Source organism: Fistularia commersonii, chromosome 22 (assembly GCF_037954325.1).
Source record: "Fistularia commersonii isolate RoL2024-O1a breed Wild chromosome 22, RoL_Fcom_v1.0, whole genome shotgun sequence".
Lineage (NCBI taxonomy): Eukaryota > Metazoa > Chordata > Actinopteri > Syngnathiformes > Fistulariidae > Fistularia > Fistularia commersonii.
Genome location: NC_141305.1, coordinates 12,201,248 through 12,226,428, shown reverse-complemented (window position 1 = coordinate 12,226,428; position 25,181 = coordinate 12,201,248). Strand labels below are relative to the sequence as shown.

The following is a 25,181-nucleotide window of genomic DNA, read 5'->3' as shown; positions in this document are numbered from 1 at the left end:
TTTAACAAAATAATTCCGAAAGACATATAGTCTCAAACCCGGAAGCGTCACCCATGCTAGTTACTGCTAGCCAAACAGCAGCCGTTTAGCTAATTTTTTTGCACTGGCTCCGATGTATTTCTGTTGATCTGCTTCATTTAGATCTCATTCACGTTCGCAATGAAAAGCGGGGAGGAGGAAAACACACGGTTCTACACCTGCGGCTGTTTCACAACTAACAATATTTTCCTGGTGGACTACAAACTCCATGTCAGCTTCGTGTCGGAGGAGCAGTTCAGACAGGACTATAAGGAGGCGAGTGGCCTCTAATTTCCGCTCTGTGTGTGTGTGTGTGTGTGTGTGTGTGCGCGCGTGTGTGTGTTTGTTTTGGGGTGATCTGCTGGTTTGTTAGGCGTTCACCTTTCTGACCTGTGAACTGATGTTTACATGCCACAGCTCCTCGAGAGATATGGCTGCACGACAGAGCAACAGTATCAGGATGTCCTCAAAAAGGCAAGTGTGTGTGTGAGTGAGTGAGTGAGTGAGAGAGAGAGAGAGAGAGAGAGAGAGAGAGAGAGAGAGAGAGAGAGAGGAGAGGGAGAGAGAGAGAGAGAGAGAGAGAGAGAGAGAGAGAGAGATGAGCCTCCAGTAATGTTTACTTTTTGTACCCTATAAATTTACATAAATGTGTAAATGAAGTATTTCAACTTTCTGTTTAACCCTCATGCGATCTTAACATTGTGTTTACCCCCCTTGTCCTACGGTTCAAAAATGACCCATAAGACAATCTTTGTGCCCGAGTGGTGTACAGCCCATATAGAAACAGAAACAAAAAAGAAGTATCACTTTTTCTAATTATGGGGTCTCTTTAGGAAAATCATAAAATTTAAAGTTGGAAAAAAATAGGGTAAGGTGTTTTTTCTACAGCTAAACATGGTAGTGGGTCAATTTTGACGCACAAGAAAACACAAGGGTTAAAAAAAACAACAAAAGCCGTCGTTTGCAATGAGTGACATTATTGCTATCATGTGTGTCAGTAGATAACCCCATATAAATGAATAGTAAAAACTTCCCAATTTGATAGAACTGATTTATGCCCCATGTTGTGGGCCAACTTGGGTTTAAAGGAACAGATATTTTTAACGGAGGAATGAAGGATGACTACCTTTGCCTCTAGGGCTGTAGCTAAAAGTAGAAAAGATGGAAATTATTCTATTCATTTCAGAGAATGTACTGGGTAAAAATGATGAATGGGATGCTTCTTTTGTAAGCTTTTACTATTTCAATTGAAAATCTTGCACCTAAAATACGTTGCTTTTGATTGTGTTTCCATTTCCATTTTCTTTTGTTTCCATCTAGCAAAAGTGCCATTAAAGTATTTTAAGGAATGTAAACAGCATTGTTTAGGCACATACTGACAATGAGACAAGTCATAAATAGCAGCCTTTTGAGATTCCAGTTATGCGCTGCAAACAAAACGATCAACTTCTCTGATGGATGAAGTGGTACTGTCATGTTAAGATGTCCAAGGAAGTTGACCGGCGAAGACATCTGGCTGTGTCATCTAGTGAGCGAGCTGCAGTTATAAAAGAAATCTACTGTCCTCTCCACCCTCACGTCTATCATCTGCAGGTATTTTGTGAAGACTGTTATTAGTAAGATATCATGAATAGCTGCTCTGAGTCTTAGCTGTTTTCTGCCTCTCCTCAGGACTCCTTCTTTGATCCAAAGTTCCAGCAGATTGTCAGATTCTGTCAGAGCAGTAGCGCCAGTGAGGAGGGTCTTTTGGAGCTGCTTGAGCAAGTGGCAGGTGAACCAGAATCCCCCTTTCTTGATGTCAAAGATCAGCATTAGCCGATAGCTCGGTTTTATAAAAGGGAAACCTAGATATTTCTGAATCTTAGTCTGATATGATGATTAATGAGTCGTTTTACTGTGTTATGATATGACTGACTTGGTTAGTTTGGCAGCTTATGGTGAGTCTTACAGCAATAACTGTGCATGGAATTGTTTTGCTTGCAATTTTTTGACAAATGGAAAACAAACACACTTTTCTTATCATGAATGTAAATGAGGAGCTGCTCTAGCATTAAAGTTACGCCAGTATTAGATTTGGAAATTAAATCCATATCTAAAGGTTCATGGCCTGAATAAAGGCCTATCATGTAGAATATAGTAATCAAATCATCAAATTATAGAATGTAGTATAGTATAGAATATAATATGTATGTGTTTTTGTCCATCTGCACTATTTCGTGTGTATGTATGTGTATACACACAAAAATAGAAGAAAATTGGAATATTGTGATAAAGTTCTTTATCTTCTGTAATGCAATTACAAAAACAAGAATGTCATACATTCTGGATTCATTACATATCAACTGAAATATTGCAAGCCTTCTATTATTTTAATATTGCTGATTATGGCCTAGATCTTAAGAAAACTCAATTATCCTATCTCAAACTATTAGAATATCATGAAAAAGTAATTTTTGTTTCTTTGATTGCATATCTATATCTCTCTCTCTATATATATATGTTTTCATAATCTGGGGAATCCCTCTAATATACTCTTGTTGTTCGTGGCACATGCTTTCTCATCTTAAGAAATGTAACTAAGTGCAATATGTATTTAGTGCTTCTGAAAAAGTGGTCATATTGTGATGATAATAATTATTATAATACAACCCAAATATTAAACAGTCCTTAGTGAGACTCCCTAACCCTTCAGATGTGTTTTTTTTTTTTTTTGGCATGTAATCTGTGTAGGTTCTGTGTAAAAAGAAAATAGCGAGCAGAATTTGATAATGATGTTGTTTGCAGCAGCTATGAGGTGCAGGGCATCTTCATTTCAGTCCTGGCTTTTTTTGCAGCTCCAAGGGTCTATCGCTTCCCCGTGTTCAGCAGGAGTTTCTGCAAGGAACTGCTGGAGGAGCTGCAGCACTTTGAGCATTCGTCTGCACCCAAAGGACGGCCCAATACCATGAACAACTATGGGGTAATGGCCCTACACCTCCCGCAGCAACTTCCCCCCCTGACTTCCTGTTTATCTACTGCACCTTCATCCATTTTTCATCTGCACTGAGACTGGTATTTGACTCCTCCTTGTGTCCAGTCTGCCCTGAAATAGAGTGTGCACTAACAGACAGGAACCCAGAAGGACGTAATGGGTTTGATATATTTTTTTCACAAATTCAAGACATTTCAGTGTCTACGGTAATATCACTGTTCACACCCAGGCACTGTTCATTAGTCGTCAGTCACTTTAGAAAACAGCAGGAAACTACCGCTGCATCAAGAATTTAACTCCAATTTGTGTGTACGTGTATTTAAACACATTTTAAGTAGAATTATTTAACTGTTATTGCCCAAGTTTTTATGTTCCTCCAGGCTGAGTTTTCTGTATTTTTGAATATCGACATTTTCCCAAAATTGCTCAGCTCACACCTTCTTGAATGTGACGGGGTCTTCATTAACAGGCCTTTTATTTACATTTTTTGTCTCACGTTCCCTCTTGCAGATCCTCCTGAACGAGCTGGGCTTCGACGAGGGCTTCATCACGCCCCTCCGTGAGCGGTATCTTCGCCCACTCACTGCCCTGCTGTACCCGGACTGCGGAGGGGGCTGTCTTGATAGCCACAAGGTCTTTGTGGTCAAATATGACATTAATGAAGACCTAGACCTTAGCTACCACTATGACAATGCTGAGGTGACGCTTAATGTTTCTCTGGGGAGTAACTTCACTGAAGGAAACCTGTTCTTCGGCGGCATGAGACAGGTAATCTTATTGCAGAGGATTTTGATAGTTGTAATACATCAGAAATTATTTGAATGACATCTAAGCATTTTCAGCTCATTGAAAATCTTCTCATTGAAAATCTTGGATCAGAAAATTGACTCTACACATGTGCAATCATGTCTTTCAAAAATGACTGGACATTACATTACTATCAATTCTATTTCATTTTTTTGTCTCGTCTATTTGACATGATTTTCTATTCTGTTGTTGAAACTATATTTTCAGTATTACAGTTTCAGGAAGAGGCTTCTAAAACTCTCATTTGGCTCTACGCATCTCGTGCAAGAGGACTAACTAACTAACTTCTAAAACCTTTGATAACTTTTTTTTTCTATATCTGCAGGGCCCACTTGTCACATGTGAAATCACACAATTAAAATAAACAATGACGCTTTGTATAGTGATTTGTTCTGTTGCCTTCAGGAGCCTTTAAGTGAGACCGAATGTACAGAGGTTGAACACAGAGTGACAGAGGGCCTCCTCCACCGGGGGCAGCACATGCATGGGGCCCTGCCCATCTCCTCAGGCCAGCGCTGGAACCTCATCATCTGGATGAGAGCCTCACAGGAACGCAACAAACTGTGCCCCATGTGCAACAAGAGGCCGACGCTGGTGGAAGGGAAAGGCTTCGCTGATGGATTCACCAAACACTGACCCACTCCTGAATGCTTCCTGCCCTCTGACCTGACCATTATGGAGTTCTCATTGAGATACAACCAGTGTGCAATACACCAAAGATGGCACCATGACGTCTTTTTTGCCTACTGACTGTGGTAGCTGAAGAAAAATGCACATGTTTGTGCAAACAAAAAATGCCTAACAACAAAATGACTAAAAAACCTTCTGGGTTCTGTCTTTTTTTTCTAACATGAATGTCTTTTGTGTTTTTTTCTGTCAGAGTGTCAGAACAGTTTACACAGAGACCTGAAGGGCTGTCTTTCTCCAGAAATTCAAACACCAATCAAATAAAAAGCAAACTAAACATGCATTCTTTATAGACAGCTTTAATCAACAAGAATATTTAATTTATTGTATTTTTAGAATTCAAATAGTGGTTAAGCCTATTCCTCCTCATCCTCATTTACTAATAGCAATAATAACTGAAATATTCATCTTCTCCTTTCGGCTTCTTCCTTCAGAAGTCATCAGAGCGAATCAACCCTCTCCATCTAACCCTATTCTCTATCTTCTTCTCTCACACCAACTACCTTCATATCCTCTCTCTCTGCATACATAAATCTTCTCTTTGGTCTTCCTCGAGACCTCCTGCCTGGCAGCTCCAATTCCAGTATCCGTCTACCAATATATTCTTCCTCCCTGTGTACATGACTGTACCATCTCAGTCTGGCTTCTCTGACCTTCTCTCCAAAACATCTAACATGTGCTGTTCCTCTGATGGACTCATTCCTGATCCTATCCATCCTGGTCACTCCCAAAGAGTACCTTAGCATCTTCATCTCTGCGACCTCTGGCTCTGCCTCCTGTCTCTTCGTCACTGTCACTGTTTCAAGCCAATACAGCATCGCTGGTCTCACCACTGTCTTGTGCACCTTTCCTTTCATTCTTGCAGATAGTCTTCTATCACATAGTACCCTGACACTTTTCTCCACCCATTCCAACCTGCTTGAACCTGTCTCTCCTCCTCTTTTCCATACTCTCCATTGCTCTGGACTGTTGACCCCAAGTACCTGAAATCCTCCCACTTCTTGAGGCTCACTTCCTGTAGCCTCACCATTCCACCTGAGTTTCTCTCATTCACACACATATACTCTGTCTTGCTGCGACTAACCTTCATTCCTCCCCTTTCCAGCGCATACCTCCACTCCTTTAGATGTTCCTCAACCTGTCGTCTGCTCTCACTATGGATCACAATGTCATCTGCAAACATCGTGGTCCATGGGGATTCCTGTCTAACCTCACCTGTCAGCCTGTCCATCACCACTGCAAACAAGAAGGGGCTCAGAGCTGATCCCTGATGGAGTCCCACCTCCATCTTACACTTCTGTGTTACTCCTACAGCACACCACACCATTGTCACACAGCTAGCATACATGTCCTGCACCAGTCTAACACACATTCTTGCCACTCTAGATTTCCTCATACAATATCAGAGTTCCTCTCTTGGCACCAAGTCATATGCTTTTCCTAGGTCTACAAAAACACAATTCAGCAGCTACCTCTGGCCCTCTCTGTACTTCACTATTAGCATTCTCAAAGCAAATACTCAGAAATGCTGACTTCTGCTCTGTCTAGTTTTCACTACTCTATCCCATAACTTCATTGTACAGCTCATTAACTTTACCCCTCTATAGTTGCCGCAATTCTGCACCTCCCCTTTATTTGGCTGAAAATGCTATCTTAAAATTGAACAGAACTAATTTCCTACTGCACCTGGTCAGTTTTGATTTTGGATGTTTGTAAGTGATGAGCAACTCTCGACAGGTTAGTATTTTCACAGTTGTCAGTTTAGCTATCAACACATTTCAGGGCTATGTTATTTAGACTCGGATGAACTGGTGGTCAAAGGTCAAGTTCACACCTTCCTACACAGATAAAGGGCAAATCTCAGACACTCAGGTGTCTGACAGAAAAAAGTGGCAGGAGTTTTAGTGTGAAAATGATTTTGGCACAGTTAACAGACAGGTCAGCTGCTCTTCCAGTGTCAACAGTTACACAGGAGTAACTGTTGTGTAACTGTATTCGAGTAACAAGTATTTTAAATTGTACTTTTGTATTCCACATTGAACTTTTGAAGATATTTGAAATTTGCACTTATAGATTTTTTTATTGGTCCTCACTACAACTTAGTCTATTTTTTGTGATTTTAATGTAGATTATATTGGGAATATATTCTTTCTGATCCTCAGCCATGGAAATAATTGGCCTGTCAGAATGTGTATTTAAGTGACGTCCCCACAACATTTGATCCAAATATTGTCTAATATTGAGTTTTTCCTTTACTTCTTACATTAGTAATCAGAAAATGGAGACACATATTATTTTTTGTTATTTTCCATTATTTTCTGTATTATTTTAAACACTGGAATGACTCAAGTTGAAATGTATTACTTTTTTGGTCTCTGGCTAATTAATAAAGTTTCAATAATATTTGGAAGTAACAGCAAAGCTCATCGGACATTCAAACAAACAGTGGAATACAATACATCCCATCCAAAATATTTGGTTTTTGACCATTTTTTTTTCAAAATTTCCAAGTTATTCCAAGAATTTTTTTTGAATTTTATCTCTAATTGATGACATTTTAAAAATCATGGCAGACTCTCTTTTTCTTTTGAATGTTATGTATTACTATTGAAAGTATAAAAGCTCATTATCTATTTTTGAATACTGCTAAAGAACATGACATGGTGTCAGAACTGCTATGACTCTGTAACCGAACAGGAAACGGTCTATCTGGAAGAAAAAGAGGAGCTTTGGTGTGCAACTCAAATGAGTGACGGAGAAAAACAAGCACATTGGGGAAAAGGCTAGTAGGATGGCTAACACGCCTAGCGTTACTTTTAGTATTCATCCACTAGAGCCATTTGACCTTTCCAAGCCGCACGAGTGGTCAAATGGATAAGGAGATTTGGAAGATTTCATCAAGCAAGTGACCAATCTGCAAGCTCTGAAGAAAACCAGGCAAATACATTAATTTACTCTATGGAAGACAAAGCGGACGATGTTTTGAAGCTTATTGATGTAGACCTTTGCCAATCATTCTTCATGGTGAAAAAGGATATTGTTAATGAACGTGCACGCTGTAATATGTGCAAGGAACCGAATGAGACTATCGATGCACTGCCCTATCTGCATTAGCAGAATACTGCAATTATGGGATTGCATGGTGAGCTCACTAGCCCGGGATTTATGCAGAATAATGGAGAAGCAGAACGAGTGGTCCAGACCATGAAAAACCTGAAAAAATCAGCAGACCCCTACCTTGCTCCACTCTCCAGTGTGGCGCCATTGCACTATGGTAACAACTCTTCACTCCCAGCTGGACCCTGCACTGCTTGACAGTGTCCCGTTCACCAGGAAAGAAAGGGAGAAGGAGTTGGCAGATGCTGGGAACTACAACAGGTGTCACCGTGCCCAAGCTCTCGGTGACTTGTCACCAGGACGGTGGGTAAGGGTAACCAACGTAAAGACATCGGGAATTGTACGCCAGCACCACACCACCGAGGTTAAACTTGATGGGGTTAGCTCAGGGTGTGGTTAGACAAAACCGTCAGCACCTGATACCTCTACATGCACCTGCATAAGACAGAAGCTCACCAGCACCGCAGCAGACGCCAGAGCAAAATCTCCAACACAAGCGTCCAGATCACCTGCTGTGCTACCCCAAGTCTCACCTGTAGAGACTCCTGCTCCCAGAACCAGGACTGGCACAGCCATAGTTAAACCTAACTTAATCTGACAAAAAAAAAAAAAATATATATATATATATATATATATATACACACACACACACACACACACACACACACACACATATATATATATATATATATATATATATATATATGTAGTATAATGGACATTTTATGTGACTGCTATTTGGTGTCGTTTTATAATTTGACAATTTTAGAAACAGTAATTGTTCACATTCAAGTGAACAACCACTAAAGGGTTTATGTTTACTGTGTTCCTTCGTTCAGGATTTAGACCGGAACAGACCTTTCTTCAAAAGAGGCATAATAACCCTTCAAGGTCCGATGAGACAAAGGTAGTCTACCCTAGAAAGGGGAGATGTGGTATTATTGTATGTTGATTCATAGTAGCGTTTTTTGCTATGGGAGTTCGGGCGTCATGTTACCATGTGGGGGTGCTGTGGCATGAGGCCATATAAGTGGTGGCTGGCGAAGAAGAGTTGAATAAACAGCTGATACTATGCAGTTGGCTCGTTGAGGTCATTACTTTTTTGAATACTGCTAAAGAACACGACAAGTTCTAAAAAGAACACAGATGAGCGTGTAACCCCAGGCTATCAGCAGGATGCCAGCCATACTCGCCAGGATTTCACTTCAGGGACATGAATGTGTGACACCTAACAAGTAGCTCGTGCAACACAAAACACCACGCATGAATTACAATATTTTAATAACATCAATTATTCCAGAATATTGTGTGCGTGTGTGTTTCAAATGCAATCATGCTCATTTGTTTCTCTATTACAATCACGGGCAGAGTAGCAACACCTCAAAGTTGAACTCCAAAATTTCCTTTTCAGCAATATCAGAACATCAGGACCTTTGGTTGTTTCTTTTTTCTTACAGGTAAAAGTCCCAGGGTGAGAGGAGAGTTGGTTTTACTGGGATCAGAGGGATGTACATGACACACCATACAGAATAGAAAAGACAATATTTTGTGCAGTGAAATAGTTCTTGGAAATAAAGCGGGTTTGTGTTATTTTCCACATTTCCTGCCCGGAAATCACTCTGTACACACAGGCTGATGTAAAACAATTGTACAATAAACATAGACATACTGTTTAGTTCAAATTTATATGATTAATTACATAGTATTAAAATGAAAAGTACAACTTTTCCTTTACAACACGGATAGATAAAAGTTCTCTCTCATTATGGCCATTTCCATACAAGTAAATTCACTTCACTATGTCCTACTTCATCCATTCTCACACTAACAGGATCATTCCCATTTCCTGTGCTCTGTCTGTCGGGGCTCTGCAGCCTCCACGCCTCCCCGCACGGTGCTCCTTCATCGAGTCTTCCGGCCTCCACTCACAACGTGGTCTCGCTGCTCATGTCCCGCGGCCGGTGGCGGTCGATGTCTGAGTCATAGTCCGACTCCATCTCGATCTTAACCTGTGGAACGGGGCAGGCCATCCCTCGGCCCAGAGGCACGGCCGGAGACGACGGGCAGGAGATCTTCAGGTGGAGGGTGATGCTGAGGAAGGGCAAGCTCCGGTTACCAGACACACCCACACAGCCAGAGACACTGAGCGGGCGAGGGTGGAGGCCACGGGGAAGAGGAGCTCGGTAATGGGACATTATGACCTCTGATGTTCAACTCAGCCAGCGCACTGAAGCATTAAGCGGCCAGATCCAAAAAGCGGTTGTAGTGCGATCGAAAACGGAGCAAAAAAGACATATAATATTGCGAAAAAGACCAGAAAACTCACCATTTCCAATAAAATGAACTAAAAATGGAAAAACTTTTATCAGCAAGTTTAGAAAAAATGTGTATGACCATATATCTATTTTTTTTTTAATTTAAAATTAAAAACAGAATTATTTTTATGGACCTAAGGGTCGGGTACAATGCACTATTTCCAAAAAGCAATTTACATGTTCTCTCCACAGCAAAGGAGAACACGTCACGCTGCTGCAGCCAAAAATGCTGGAGAAGGTAACATTTGTAAGGTACTACACTTGTTTTCTATAATTTCTTCTTCTCACTTACCCTGTATATTTTCAAGCGCTTTCTACTGACCTACTTTCACTTAACAACTGCATAAAATCATTTGTGATAACTAAGTCAGACTACCCGTCAAGCATTGCATCGGCTGGTTCCCTCCATGCACTATCACAGAATAATCATTTAAAAAAACAGTTTAGATAGATTTAGCTACATTTCAGATCTTTTAAAACCAGTGCACTAAAGGGGTAGATTTTTTTTTTTAAATCAACACTTGTGAAGTATGGTGGCAGAAGCACTTATTTCTTGTGAGAGGGAGGCTTAATCATTTTTCACTTGCCAAACAACTATAATATATACTCATATAGATTAAATGAACCGTCATTTCCAAACCATGCCTCTTTCAAAGCAATGCAGACATGACAGATCACTTGTCAATTTGAATGGTCAAGAGATGACCTCAGCAGAGGCAGATCAGAGGGTGAGGAGGGGCAGCGGGATTGGTCTTTGTTTATTTTTTGCAGGTAAGGCCATTTGCTTGACATATTTGGCATGCGGAGAAAAAAAGAAACAACCAAAACAATGATGTTTGATGCATATGCATGATTGTAGACTTGAGCTGACCAGGAGACCTCTACATAAACATGTACTAGATGCAGAAGAGGCTCAACATCACACAACTTGAGTTTTATTTATCTATCCCATGTATTTCGTTTATCTAAACAGAGACCCCACATCAGTGGCTGTACAACATGGAACTGAATGGACCCCGCCTGGGGTCATGAAAAGGAAATACACATCAAGGAAGAATAACAGTGAACTGTGTGTACAAAGAGACATTTAGCACCGGAGACAGGAGGAGCACGATAGATTTACTACTGCATCATCTGCATTGCCTTAAAGTGCATGGAGAGGAGCCTCGATGAAGTTGGACCTGAGGCTGGGTAAAACGGCGGTGGAAACGAAGGTGGACAGGGTGTGTTTACCATTTACCACGAAACAGGGACATTGTGAAGGACAGAATAAAAGGCTACGAATAATCACAGCAAGCCAAATGAAGCAATAACAGAATCTTAGGGAAATGCACGACACAATACAGCTGACCCCGCGGTGGGAAGGGAAATAATTTAACATATTGACAAAGAACGATCTACTTTAAATAGAATAGCTGTCAAGCTTGGTGTCAACATTGGTCATTTTAATATTTAAATACTTCTCTGAGGATGATATACTATTAAACTGCTCAATTGTTTGCCTTATACTTATATTAGACAAAGTTAGTTTGAATGATATACCTGCAATGGCGGGCAGTCGTGCAGATGGTTTTAACCTGGGCTCCTTCCGTGTTTTGAACTGTCTGATTGTGTTTTAAGAATCCAAAGGGAATTGAATTTTGTATAATGTATTCCGTTTCCTGCAGCCAACACGCTGTGCATGCATTAGCTCTAAATAGTTGTAATAAAATTCAGGCTGCTATGTGTCCTTGCCGAATGACTCTCATAGACAAGGACAGATATCACTTTACCTTCACTCAGCATAATATTTTGATTGGAAGCACGTTCTAGAAAAGGATCCTGAAGAGACATTATGCAGCATCTTTAAACTTCTATCACATCATGCGTTGAGATAAGTAGAGTTTGCCCCTTTTGCTATTTCACTACAGAGCATCATTTATACTTTGATGAGGGACTTGCGTCATTTGGGCAGATGTGAGTCCTGCTAATTCAGGCTTAATAAATGGATTGACAGTATATCTCATTTTACAAATGCATTCATTTGTTTACACATAAAAGTGGAGTGAGATGGAGGATGTAACAGCAACAAAAACAGCCTTTTCTTTTCTGTCATGGTGTTTTGTGAAACGTTTGTATCGGCTGGAAGTGTCCCTTACTATTTCTCATGTGTAAAACATATTAATACCATTAACAATGATGTATTTAAACATTTGGCTATCCATTTCAAAACCAGGGTATTGAAACCTCCCTGCACAACTGCACAGCTACTAGGAATCAAGAGCAAATACTATAAATCACTCTGTACACAGTTTATGACGAGATGTTGCCATGTGAACAGCATTTCAACAGATTTTATGCGTGAGTGTGTGCTGGAGGTATGTGTGTGGCAGAAGACTGGCATAGCGCTCCCCACTCAGACTGAGCCATGTCAGGGTAGACCAGGTCTTTGTAGGGAATGTGCAGTTTGAGGACACAGTACCTGCGATCCAAGTCTGAATCTGAGCTGGGGGAATGGTTGGCGTAGGGGCTGTATTTGTCCTGCAAGACAGCAGAAAAAAAAAAAAAAAAAAAAAAAAGAAAAAAAAAAAGGGTCATTATGGACTCCCGACCGCGCTCCATCCTCCTGTGGGGGGCAGCAGAGGCTCGAGTTACTCACCTCCTCCTCACTGCCGTCTGGCTTTGGTTTCCTCTTGTCTTTTTCCTTCCCCCTCTTCTTGTCGTCGTCTTTCTTCTTCTTCTCTTTCTCGGGCAAGAGGTCGTCCAGCCAGGCCAGGTCATGCTGGGAGAAGACCATGTCCAACATTTTCCGGACTACCATCAGACCCAGAATCTGAGGATTTGGACAAAAGGGGGTGGGTCGGTAGGTGGGCGGGGGGCTTATTGGCATTCTTCTCATGAGGAGGTAGAGGACTGTAGATGATTTAGCTGGATGGCATTTCCAGATGACATGACTATGAATCACTGGTCTACACAGTAAAGCTCCGTCTTTTACAAGCCTGCATTAACCCTCCAACACAAGGCTTTCACTCTTTCGCTCACTTGCAACCCAACAATAATATAAAGTGCACTGATAATGGCGGTTGGCGAGTCCTTCATGAAACATCTGCCTCCTTCTAACCCTTTCCTCTGCATCCTCGTCTTTCATACCAACTAACTTCATGTCCTTTTTCACTCTGTCCATTAATCTCATCTTTGGTCTTCCTCTAGGAAGTTCCAACCTAAGCATCGCTATATCCAGATAGTCCTATCCTTCCTCTGCACATGTTCATCAAAGAATATGGCAATCACATCTCATATTTTGGAAATTTACCCGCCCATCTATGGTAATTTTTTGTTTTCATCCAAATTATTGCTTATTTTAACTTTGCTTTACTGCACAGTCATTATCAGAGAGATAACAAAAATGCATTTTCTTCACTAGTGGCAACTAAAATATAAGAACATAAACTATAATATCACTTTTCAATGCTCCACAAATACATACCATAACAGGAAAGATGATGGCCAGAAAGGTTGACTTGAGGATCCAAAGCACAGCCAGACACATGATCTGGATCAGAGTGAACAGGTGGACCCTCCTCAGAGGTACGTGGCGGAGGAAGGAGAAATCAGGCTGGTGTTTGGACGGCATCATGTACAATTTAATTCTGTCCCAGAACTGTGAAGGGGGTGTCAGAGAAACGCCAAGCGGACTCAAGTCAGGTCAGGTTCTGGGCCCATACAGAAGTTCAACCAAGGCACATAAACATTGATCATGTCTGAAACTGCCCTCATTGGCATTATCATGAATTATGATCAGCAACTGGCAGTGGTTTGAGACGGGCTGAAGATCTGAGAGACAGGTCAATGCTATGCTGACTGATGATATAAATGGCCGGTCCAGAGTGATTGGGCGCCTGATCAGTGTGAATCCTAGCTCAGCTTGCCTGGACATGGAGCCGTTATCAAAGAGCCCCTGCTCTGGCATGAGCTCAGAATTTGGGGGCGCAGTTGATATATAGTGAAGCAGAGCTTGTCATCCTCTTTCTCATCTCCCCTCCATCCAACGCAACTTTTTGTTCTACCACTATTTTTTTTATATGCTCCCTATCTGGGCTTTCCTACCTGGATCCCGCTGAGAGAGGCGACACCCATGTAGAGGAACACACCATACAGCACAGGCATGGGGATGAACTACAAATGAAAGACAAATTTTGAACACAGTCAACAGACATCTCTCCATTCTAGGCTTGTGAACATGATATCTCAGGAGCTTTCAGGATGTTTTTTCTCATTTGTTATGAAAATGGGGCCTTTCTGTGTGGAGGTTGCATGTTCTCCCTGTTGCTGTGTGGGTTTCCTCCGAGTTCTCGCCACAGTCCAAAACATGCAGGAGTAAATTGAAAATAATTGCCCAGATGTGCGAATGAGAGGGTGACTGGTTGTTCGTCTCTATGCGTGGCCTTTCGATCAACCGGCGACCGGTCCAGGGTGTAACCAGTAACAGCTGGGATAGGCTCCGGCATCCCCGCAACCCTCGGTGCAGCACAAGCATTAGATAATGGATAGATGGTTATGAATGGCCACTTGCATTTAAGCATTAAGTGAACACAACACGATGGTCAAAGGTAATGGCCGTATTGAATAGGTTTTTAAGCCCATCCTCTGATGAAATGTTTAAGAGTGCAGTTTTCTGCCCAGTATTAACTTCCAACAAAGTGCTCACTCTATTAATTGGGACTTGCATAAATGTAGACTACTAATGTTTGGCAGAGTAAATTACCGCAATGTAGTATAAATAAAATAATGCAGCGAGCGGAGTTCAGGTCGAGTGGAGGTTTATGATACACTTTAGAATTTGACCACGTATTGGACATATGAGGAAAATTCCATTCTTTTACAGCCCAATATGTAGCAACACACAGAGAGAGGAGGCCCTGGGGTCTCAAGCTGAACTGAAGGCATTTATTGTCTACGTAAAACACAGTTTCAATCCGCAGACAGAGTCATTACCTTCAGTATTGGAGCCAGGAAGATGGAGACCCCGGTGAGCACAAACACCAAAATGCCTGTCATTCTTTGCTCTCTGTACATCGGACGATAAGGTACAAGAGATCGTCAAGTCAGTCTCACGAGGGTTCTCTCTGCACAGGACTTGAAAGTATTTCTCTCACATATGGTTATATATTAGGTGGAAGATTAAAGGGATTATTTCTCAGGCCTCAGTTGTCTGTTTACATTGCTGTACTTTTATTTCTCTGCGGACTGACCTCACGCCGAGGAACTGAGGCTGCTCCCCGGGGGCGCTGGATTCACTCTCCATCTTCAGAGAATCGATGTGGGCGATGGAGATGACAGTTGCAGCAACGTACCAGGGCAGGCCGAGGAAGGAGCAGGTGGCCATCAGGACGCCCACCCAGAAAAGGTCCAAATGGTAGCCGCAACCTTTCTGCCCCGGACACCACACAGACACACAGACACACAGACACACACACACACAATAAGACTCACACAGAATTTTGTGTATCACTTTTTCGCCCTATAAAACAACCTGAAAGAAGGAGGATTGTATCGTCATTAATGGGAAACCATCAGTGAAACCTCATGAAAACCTACCTTGAGTTTGTTCTCCTTGCGGTTGACGATGACGGCGCTGATCTGCTGGTCCATGAAGATGAGGATGGTGACAAGGAGAGCAGGCACGAAGCTGGCCAGATAAATCCACCAAGGATTCTTTCCAAAGGGCATCACGAGCCAGCCGCGATCTGGCCGAGTTGGCTGGGTGGAGAAGAGAAGCCGTGTGTGAGACTTGGCATCACTAAGTCTGTTAAGATACTAATGAGCTGAAATCACCTTTTAAGTGATTTATCATTTTTTCAGCAACAACTCAAAATGTACGCATGCTGTAAGTTCTACTTGTTATGCTGTTATTGTACCGAATTTATGAAACAGACCCAAATTTTTTAAAATGAGTAAGTGTAGAAGAATGAAGGAATGCCGATAAATACAGCAGTGTGATTTAAAATATCCTGCCCACTTCCGGTCCAGTCAGTGAGAAACTTTTATAGACTATCTCACAATACCTGAACCGTAGTAGCAATTGTTGGACAATTTCAGCTAAATGATTTTGGTGATTCTTAAGAAATGTCTTCCTGGTATCTTGAACAATTTCCCTCTTAGCTTAAGGGCATTTTCTGAAATGCAAATGACCATAAGTTTGGTGTAACCGAGTCGCTGTGCACATTAAAATTAATTTAAAAAAAAGTTGAATATACCAATTTATGACGAGGATATATGTCATTTGACTGATCAGTAATCGTAATGATGTAAACAGTTGCTTCGAGGGCTGAATGAAAATGCTTATTTTTTTATTTTATTATCTTATTTTATTTTTTTACCTTAAACTCGGTTGGCACGATTAGCTTAGGGGTTTTTAGGCCCATCAGCATGTCGAGGCCCACAAAGGTCATGATAGACATGAAGATAGAGAAGTCACTGATGAGTTTCCTCAACTGTTTGGGAAAGACAGGAAAACACATATGAAGCATTGAAGACGTACATTTATACACTTTCTTATAATATTTATTTTTGCTCACACACACACACACACACACACACACACACACACACACACACACACACACACACACACACACACACACACACACACACACACACACACACACACACACACACACACACACACACACACACACACACACACACACACACACACACACACACACACTCTACCGATCTAGATTCCATCACTCACAGCTGAAGAGTACCTGTGACAAAAACACAGAGCTCTGAATGCTTTGCAAGTGGGAAAAACTAAAAAAATCAGTATCAAATACTTGTTCACCACACTGTAAACGTATATTAAACAAATACATCCATTTATTCATTATCTATACCGCTTATGCTTAGACACTCACAGGGGGCTGGAGCCTGTCCAAACTGTCATTGGATGACCGATCTCCAATCAAACACAGGGCCACATATAGAAACTAACAACCGTTTACTCTTTCATTTACACATCTGGACAATTGAGGGTCTCCACTGAACCTACTCCATGTTTTTGGAGGAGAAAACCCCTGATGACTTGGGCAGAAAACATAAACTCCACACGGAAAGGCTCCCTTTTGGAACTGAACCAGGGACCTCCTTCCTCTAGAATTGCTAACCACTGGGCCACCGCATATATTTATTTAACCTTTATTTAACCATCCACCTCTTCTGCAATTTTCTCTTAAGTTCAAGGGAAAGTACTGATGATTTCTGATTACCATTTTGCTTCATCTTAAACCGATTTTCCAATGAGGTGATCATTGCAAAGGGAAAACTGCGATTATCCTACCTGTCTGCTTTTACGTGTATCAACACATTGTCAAAAACAAAATGCTATGTTTTTGCCCGATTTTTTTTTTTTTACCATCTTGTATAACCACAGGTGAGATGTGAAAAAACGTAGACTAAGTCACTAAAACATTATTCATTGCATTGCAATATATTTCTTAGCAACAATGGAACTCAGCTGAAGGGATGGACGCGCATGTCTATCCGCCGTACCTTGGTGGGGAAGTAACGACTGAACTTGAATTTCTTGAGGGAGACTGTCATGGAGTAGGTGCCAAAGAAGAGGATGAAGGACATGAGTGCCAGGTCAGGCACATACTTGCAGGACTTTCCGACCAAAGAGCCCCCGTACTTCAGACACTCCTTCTTACTGAGCTGGCTCCAGTCCAGACCTGTTACATTCAACTGCGGCGACAAGTGGCGACGGTTGGAGAAACAGGAGAGGATGAAGAAGAGCGTTTGTGTTGCGTCAAATGCAGTCACAGACAACAAAGAGTTATTATTCGTGAGGGGGTGAGGGTGGGGTGATGGGATTGATGGTGATAAACAAAGAGGCACATGGGAGAGCAAAGGGGCTTCTTTTGTTAATATGTTCACCTGGGCTACCTGGGAACACACTATTATCCAAGATAACAATACAGTCGGGCTTCTCGGTTCTCTCCTGTGTTTAATTCTGGGAAAAACAACTATTTGATCCCAAACAAAATTGCAAAATGAAAGTTGAATGAAAACAACTTACCCCAGAGAGGCTAGAGGTGTTATCTGGTAATGGAACTAAACCATTGAAGATCATTTCAGGCACTGTTCGTGAACGGGATGGCGAGACGAGATTCGTGGGACACAGAATGAAGAGGGGATGTGGGGGGGAAAGCAAAAGGGAAAGAAGAAGAAATGCAAAACATAATGAGAATCTGGCTGCTGGACACCGCAGGTAGCGCTCTGCCACCCATGCTGACCAAGAAAGAGGTACTTACTTGCAAGAGACAGAAGCCAAATTGTCAATGCGTAGTGAAAATAAAGAGAAGATACAAATCAGTTACAGAAATCAGTGTCAACGAATATTTCCTGTGGCTGGACACAATAAGTTGTAAATACATTGGTGAAAATGTTTGGAAGTTATTACATAATGGAATCTGAGATTGACCTAATTTTTAACTTAACCTTAAAACATGTCATTTTTACATGTTATTTACACAAGACGTATGGACAAACTTTTATAAATATATATATATATATATATATATATACAAATATATATATTTATAAAAGTTTGTAATTCTGCTAAATAGATACAGAATACGTCCTCTTGTTCTCAATGCAAATACCTACATCAAGATAGCGTATGCATATGAAAGATTACATATATGTAAGTTAAAAGCTGTTAAAAAAAACAGTTGCACAGAAATTAGTTTCTCTGATGCTGCAATATTCAATAACTTGGGTAGATAAAACAAATGTTTTATGCCATTATGTAGTTAAACTTAATGACAATGCTTTGGAGTTAGAGAGGTGTTTGAAGAGACAGTTAATAATAGCATTGATAATAAGTCAACACTCGTGGGTTCACAGTTTTGAAAAGCAAACTAGCACCAAGCCATTATCTTATTAAAACCCCCCTTAACTCCCTGAGCCAAGGGATGGACTCACTCGGGTCCGGGGCCAGGCACTCGCACTTGTAGGTGGTGACATAGTCAGGTTTAAAGTCGGTGTTGATGGGGTAGTATTTGAAGGAGCCCACCATCTTCTTGATGGCATCCGAGATGAAAATGAAGGAAATTAGGCTGGAGAAGCCCTCCTCGGTGAAACGGGTCATATACTTGATAATGTAACTGGCGTCTGTTGCCACCAAGATAAAACACTGTAGGCAGGAGTGGATGCCGATCCACAGACGCAGCTCCATGTAATCTATGCCATTATTCCTTGGGGAGCAACAAAATGGAGATGCATTGGGTCAGCAAATCTAACCACAGTGACGACATACAAATCTTCTCATTTTTTTTACAGTTCAAACACTTGTAATGATGTGGTAACTTGTAACTGGCCTTGATCAACCGACAGAAGGTTTTATGTGTCTGTCTGCTCTCGAATTGATCATGGTTTAACATGTCTAAGTCACTTTCTCCTGTCCCCTTATTTTTAGCCACTATTTTCAAGTGTGGACTTGACTTACAGGAGTCAATCAAGTTTGGCCATTTGATGTCTTGACAGTGTTTTTAATAGTCTATCATACCTTATTATTTTGGTTTTTAAGGGTTAACATGAGCTATTGGTGATATTTCTTCTTCATAATTATTGATGTAATAGTTTGTAATGTATTGTTAATTGCTGTACAGTTGCTGACTAATGTCAGTCCTCTGATGTTTTCTTAGAACAGACCATTAGCCAAAAATCGATTGACTGTCCAGTTTGACCTGTTCGTGAATATTGAATGTTGTACCTACAGTACTAACATTAGACGACGGAGAAATGGAAAGGAACTTTTCCTGTATACATTAATATGATGACAAGAGCTGAGCGGGATGTTCTGTGGGTTTAATAGGATGTTGTTAGCATAACAGTATATGAAACGCAAGTCTGAGCTGTAATTTTGAGCGGCACAGTGATTCACCACTGTGCACCACAATTCACAACTTATAACAAACCATATTTGAATTTGAATTTTCAAACCAGGTATTAACTGATGATTCATTCCTCACATTCCTCCGCCTCTTGTCTGCTCTTATGTCTCCTATCAATGCATAATAGTAACCTCTTTTCTTCTCGAGTCTCTGGGCCTTCTGATTTTAGAGTGGTCTGAGCTACTGCAGCAGTCAGGATACAGTCGACAGTCTACCCTAACCAGTAAAGGCAGAAGGCTGCCCATATTGAGCTTGGATTCTATTCCCAACAACGGGCAGTTTTCCTTTTTACTGTTCCAAAGTGCTTGGTCATGGGAGATCCGTGGGTTTCTATAAATAATTTTAAAGGGGGTGGTCCAGACAAAAGTGTAATTTGACAACTGTTTTGATTTGGCGCCATGTAAATAAAATCTGACTTGACTTGACTAGGCTTAACAAGTGCTATGAGCATGTTAAAAGATATTCAAAACTTCTAAACTTCATCATAACTTTTACTGAAAAACACATTACATCAGTGGCCCCGGGAATTTGGAGAGTCCACCAGGAGAGAATCTGAATCTGCAACGTTTGAATGGACGTCTCATTATACAGGTGATGTGCCAGAAGTTCAGGTTTCTTTGGCCCAATATCATTTTGGCAGAACCTTTTAATCACACAAGTTAATATGGACTGACATTGAGCTGGATTTTTCTGTCAGACTTAATTGTCTCCATGTTGCCTCGAACGATCCTGCTGGTAATGATGAGACAGGCTTGACTGGGCAGTAACACTCTCTGTCCCCGTCTCTATCTGACTCTGTCTCTTCTCTTTTGCTACCCCTCTGAGTTTTACACAATCTGAGGATGCCGTGGGCATATACGGTATAAAATATCATAGTACTGAAGCTAAATGTCAAAAAATAATGTAGTTTTTAGATGGTGGGGGAGGACCACCCCAATTCTTGAGGGGATATACAAACTGAGGCCAGGTGTGGTGTATTTTCATACAGATTCACTTTTCAAACATTGGGCCTGCTCCTGAGCACTTTGATATGATGGGATGGAAAATACCGTAGCCAGTTGTCCCAGACTTGCATATACTGTATGTATTTAACATATTTAGATATGATATCTTGTTTAGATAATTAAATCATGCATTTATTTATTTTAGAACCCTTACCTCAGAAAGTAAAAATTAGATCAAAAATAAATATATTTTTTGGGTCATGAAGGATAAGCCAATAATAATAAAAAAAAAGCCCATCAAGCCACCTCTAAGCACTGTGCCTGCGGGAAAATCACATTATATACCATTACCAAATTCCTGCTTTCGTCAAGGTTCTACTACAACATATGTGTTTGCTAATTTTTAATTTCTTTTGAGTCTCACAGTGCAGGGCAACAATGTTTTGCATTTTTATTCTTTAATTTTTCAATCTAATTATTTCACATGCTTCCTCTCCCTTGACCTGCTGACCTACAGGTATTTCATAATCAAATCAAATAAATCAAAATGCTCAGGAGAAATGATCACCTAGTTAGCTCTGTAATGCACCAGGAAGAATTAAATTTATAAAAAAAGTGTATTACAGAATAAGGTGAACATGTCCAAAATTGATTTAGAAAATTAAGAAAATCACTGACAGGATTGCTCACTTTGAAAATCACACATAAATGATTTTAAATTAATCACTCTAAAAAAACAATACTAGACACCCTACAAAAATGGATGTACATAGATTTACTATTGGTAAAATGACATCATGAAATCGTAACCGCAATGGAAAGAGTCAAGTTTTTGTTGAAGAGCAAGATAATGCTTTTCTCTAAAATGCAATTATCATCTAAGAAATCGAATTGGCATTGTAGAGGACATTCTGTCTGTCTTTCTGCTTCAGGGTCATAACACTTTAAAGAGGCTCACTTGCTGAATTCAAAGAGGAGCTTTTCGAAGATGAGGATGGGACCAGTAGAGCTGAGGATAATGAGGGGCTGACCACCAAAAAGACAGAAGACAGAGCCAGCCAGAGCAGTACCCAGGAAACTCTCCATCACACCCTGTTGGAGGAGGAAGGGGAAATGAACATTCACTTAAGACAGGAGGCAGAAGCGGCGGTGCTGTGGGATCAGTGAAGTTAGAGGGTCAAGCATCAGATGACTTGAGGAGCAGATGGTGTGTCTGTGTGTGTGAGAGCGTACGTATGTGTTTTCATGCAAAAAGACAAGCAGGAATTGATTTGAATGAGGATAACACAAAACACAGGAGCACAGAGGCAGATAACCAAGGACATATCTTAGTTAACAGCAACAGGGAATCTAAAAATCTTTGTACTTAAGACCTGAAAACACTTTATAGCCTTGACTTTGACACTTTATAGTTTTATTTGTATTTCTTATTCTTCCCCCTTTTTTTTTCTTTTTTTTACTATTTATACCAGGGGTGTCAAACTCATTTCTCATCGCGGGCCACATACGGCCAAGGTAGATGTCAAGTTGGCCGGACCATTAAAATAATAGCCTATTCAACAATAAATAACCAAAATATCATGTCTTTCCTCTGTTTTGATGTAAAGAAGTGCAAGGATTTTAGAAAATCTTGGAATTTAATGACCAATCCTTTTACAAAACATTTCATGAAAAGTGCAATTTACTTCTATCATTCACATGTATGCATTGCAATCAGGTGATCCCACTGATCGTACAAAGGCACAAAACTTTAACAAGTAATTGGTATTGAAAAATATAGTAATGCACTTTAAGATTAAATGGGATTTATAAAGAAAATGATTTTAAACCATTTACACATGTGCATACAAAATCTAAATTGAATCCCTGCCTACACCCTCCAAACTAAAAAGGGTGCTATTAAATGTGTAAGGATTGGAGTATTCACCTGTCCTGTAAATGTGTAAACTTCATCCATGAAACATGCATACTCATACAATACATACTGAAAATGTATGGAGTTGCATGAACAGTAGAATTCCATCATACTAGTTTGTAGTGAAGCTGGTGACTTAACTTTATATTGCACATATTCGCTAGCAATTAGCTAGCTGGCTTTTACCGCTGCGTCACTGATTTCTCGGCTATCGGTGAAAGTGGACGCTGTTTCCTCACCCCCGCCAGCAATTCGTTGATCTTATCTCTTCTCAGTTGTCTTTACAAGCTGTCATATTTTTCGCTCTGATGAGTCTCGTAGCGGCGCCGTATATTGTATTCCTAAAACTCCGAAACTTATTGCAAACACGCTAAGCACTAAGGTTGACGTAGTCAATTTTTCTTTGAAAATTCTACACTTTGTAACTACTTTTCTCTGTTTTGATAACGACATTTTGGCTAATGAGGGCGTAGCGGGGAGGTAGAGAACAGGGTAGAAAATCGTCATAACAAGCAACAGGTGGTGCATTGATGACGTCTGCTGATTGGTCCGTCTCAGTGATGCAGATTGTCGTCTACTCTGACCAAAATAGTGCGCCGCCTAGCGGAAAATTCTAGAATTGCACTTTATACAATTTCCTACTATTATTTATTGTTGTTATGTTTTACTTGAAACTCTGGCTCAACAATTTCCTTCGTGATAAATAAAGTTGTTCTTATTCTTATTCTTATTCTTATTCTTATTCTTATTCTTATTCTTATTCTTATTCTTAAAAATGTGACACAACTAACAATGAAATTCCTAGGCCTTGTTGTTCTTTCTTCTAGCCTGTGTTTTCAATCCTTCTATGTAGTGAAAAACCCATGTGTTGAAAGTCAAATGAATGTATCCTGCTTTTTTTAGGATGTGTGAAAAATGATGGCATAACCACATTTCTTGCTTGGATGCATGATAAACGAAAATAATGTAAGCTAAGGACTGAACTGCTGCAAGAGTCTGCACTTGTTTATATTGGAGAGATAATGAAATATTCATGCTATCAGTGGTGACATTTTAAATCACTGCTGCTGGAAATGTGTGAATTTTCCTCCTGATGAATGTATATCACAGCATCTCTGCTTCTGCAGAGTGCATTTTTGTAAATAAATATTATATAATATATAATACTATGATAAATATATTAAAAATGCAAAGTATAAGGTATTACACATGTGTATTCAAAGACCTTCAAGGCAAGGATGTTATTTTTTAATTATCATGCTGGGGAAAATATCTTTTGCGATGTTAGCAGCATGGCAAAATTTAAACAACCTCAATTATATATTGTATTATAATATATATTATTGTATATTTTATATTATAATGCCTTATGGAGGATGGCTTGTGCTTCAACAACCTGGTAGATGTTTGCCTTGAAGACTCAATGGCTGAAAGCCTAAAACATACAGCCACCAGGAGAGCTGTTACCATCCAAGAATCGCTTTGTAAGAAGGTTCTTTACCCCAAGAAAGATGACTCAAACATTATCAAACAGTGCAAACAACTTAAAAAATGGAAACCAGAAATAGCTGCACGATGTCATGTTTTGAATTCACTGTCACAAGAGGATGAATCAGTCTCCTTCCTGAAGGACTTGTGGCAGAGAGCCTTTCATTTTACCTGGTAGTTGTCCGTGGCGTCTCCCAGCAGGCCGCCAAAGGTGATTGCATTGGTGATGCAGCCCAGGTAGATGAAGAGCACGGCAGAGATGGACTGAATGTGGAAACCCTCGTAGAAATCGCTAGGCAGCCATGGCAACTTTCGTTTTATGTCCAGGAAAAGACCACCGCAGAAGCTATTGGGTGCAGGAACACAGTGACCAAGATGTCGTTCATGACTATTATCTATTTTCAGTACAGGCATATATTACTGTAACCATAGCGGCAGTGAATGGAACTCCCTTCTCACCATATTGTACTGTAGGTGCTTTGCTACGGAAAAGAAATTTACGTTTCTGATCTAATTTTGGAGTACATTTCCTGCAACGGGGGATGAAGTGTTTAACTACAAACAGACCGAAGTGATCTTCAGACAAATGAGTGTGTCATACATTTCCATGTAATTTATGCATCCACAATAAAATAGCTTCATCAGCATCCACACCTTGTGTGTATCAGAAACTGTACCCAAAACAACATGGTAATATTGCCAAATTTAGATTTCCTGTTTCAAGTTATGATAGGCCCAATGTTTGAATGCTTTATTGTGTTTATTTATGCCCTTTATGGTTCTTAAATAGGGTTACTGATGTACATTTATGACTGATCCACGCTGTTATAGATATGTCGGAGAAAGCCAAGAAACAGTAATACTTCAATTGGTTATGAACAAAAGAACAAATTAATGATAATGCTAGTAAACAAATTAGAGGCAGATAAAAAAGCCCCAGAGATTAATCTAAAATTGGACTTTGCAATCAAAACTTGTAAT

The 25,181-nt window shown here is 40.4% G+C and overlaps 2 protein-coding genes across 2 annotated transcripts in view; one reads left to right on the top strand and one right to left on the bottom strand.

Annotated features, from left to right (window-relative positions):
* The first annotated feature begins 159 nt into the window (after nucleotides 1–159).
* ogfod2 (2-oxoglutarate and iron-dependent oxygenase domain containing 2) lies at nucleotides 160–6,934 on the top strand. Its single transcript, XM_086169528.1, is given in 8 exon segments — nucleotides 160–294; nucleotides 436–492; nucleotides 1,501–1,611; nucleotides 1,690–1,789; nucleotides 2,853–2,977; nucleotides 3,500–3,757; nucleotides 4,202–4,428; nucleotides 4,430–6,934. Coding segments are annotated over 8 exon segments (1,050 nt in total). The 3' UTR covers nucleotides 4,467–6,934.
* A 1,936-nt stretch (nucleotides 6,935–8,870) lies between these two features.
* Nucleotides 8,871–25,181, bottom strand: part of slc4a5a (solute carrier family 4 member 5a) — a 36,367-nt gene continuing 20,056 nt past the window's right edge. The window contains exons 13-26 of the mRNA XM_086169525.1: nucleotides 24,372–24,546; nucleotides 21,756–21,889; nucleotides 18,883–19,154; nucleotides 17,975–18,009; nucleotides 17,449–17,640; nucleotides 16,275–16,388; nucleotides 15,493–15,654; nucleotides 15,147–15,325; nucleotides 14,890–14,962; nucleotides 14,002–14,070; nucleotides 13,382–13,555; nucleotides 12,554–12,727; nucleotides 12,377–12,435; nucleotides 8,871–9,691 (exon numbers count right to left, since the gene is read on the bottom strand). Of these exons, the coding sequence (XP_086025651.1) occupies nucleotides 9,526–9,691; nucleotides 12,377–12,435; nucleotides 12,554–12,727; nucleotides 13,382–13,555; nucleotides 14,002–14,070; nucleotides 14,890–14,962; nucleotides 15,147–15,325; nucleotides 15,493–15,654; nucleotides 16,275–16,388; nucleotides 17,449–17,640; nucleotides 17,975–18,009; nucleotides 18,883–19,154; nucleotides 21,756–21,889; nucleotides 24,372–24,546 (1,978 nt within the window). The 3' untranslated portion in view covers nucleotides 8,871–9,525. The remainder of the gene's footprint in view (nucleotides 9,692–12,376; nucleotides 12,436–12,553; nucleotides 12,728–13,381; nucleotides 13,556–14,001; nucleotides 14,071–14,889; nucleotides 14,963–15,146; nucleotides 15,326–15,492; nucleotides 15,655–16,274; nucleotides 16,389–17,448; nucleotides 17,641–17,974; nucleotides 18,010–18,882; nucleotides 19,155–21,755; nucleotides 21,890–24,371; nucleotides 24,547–25,181) is intronic.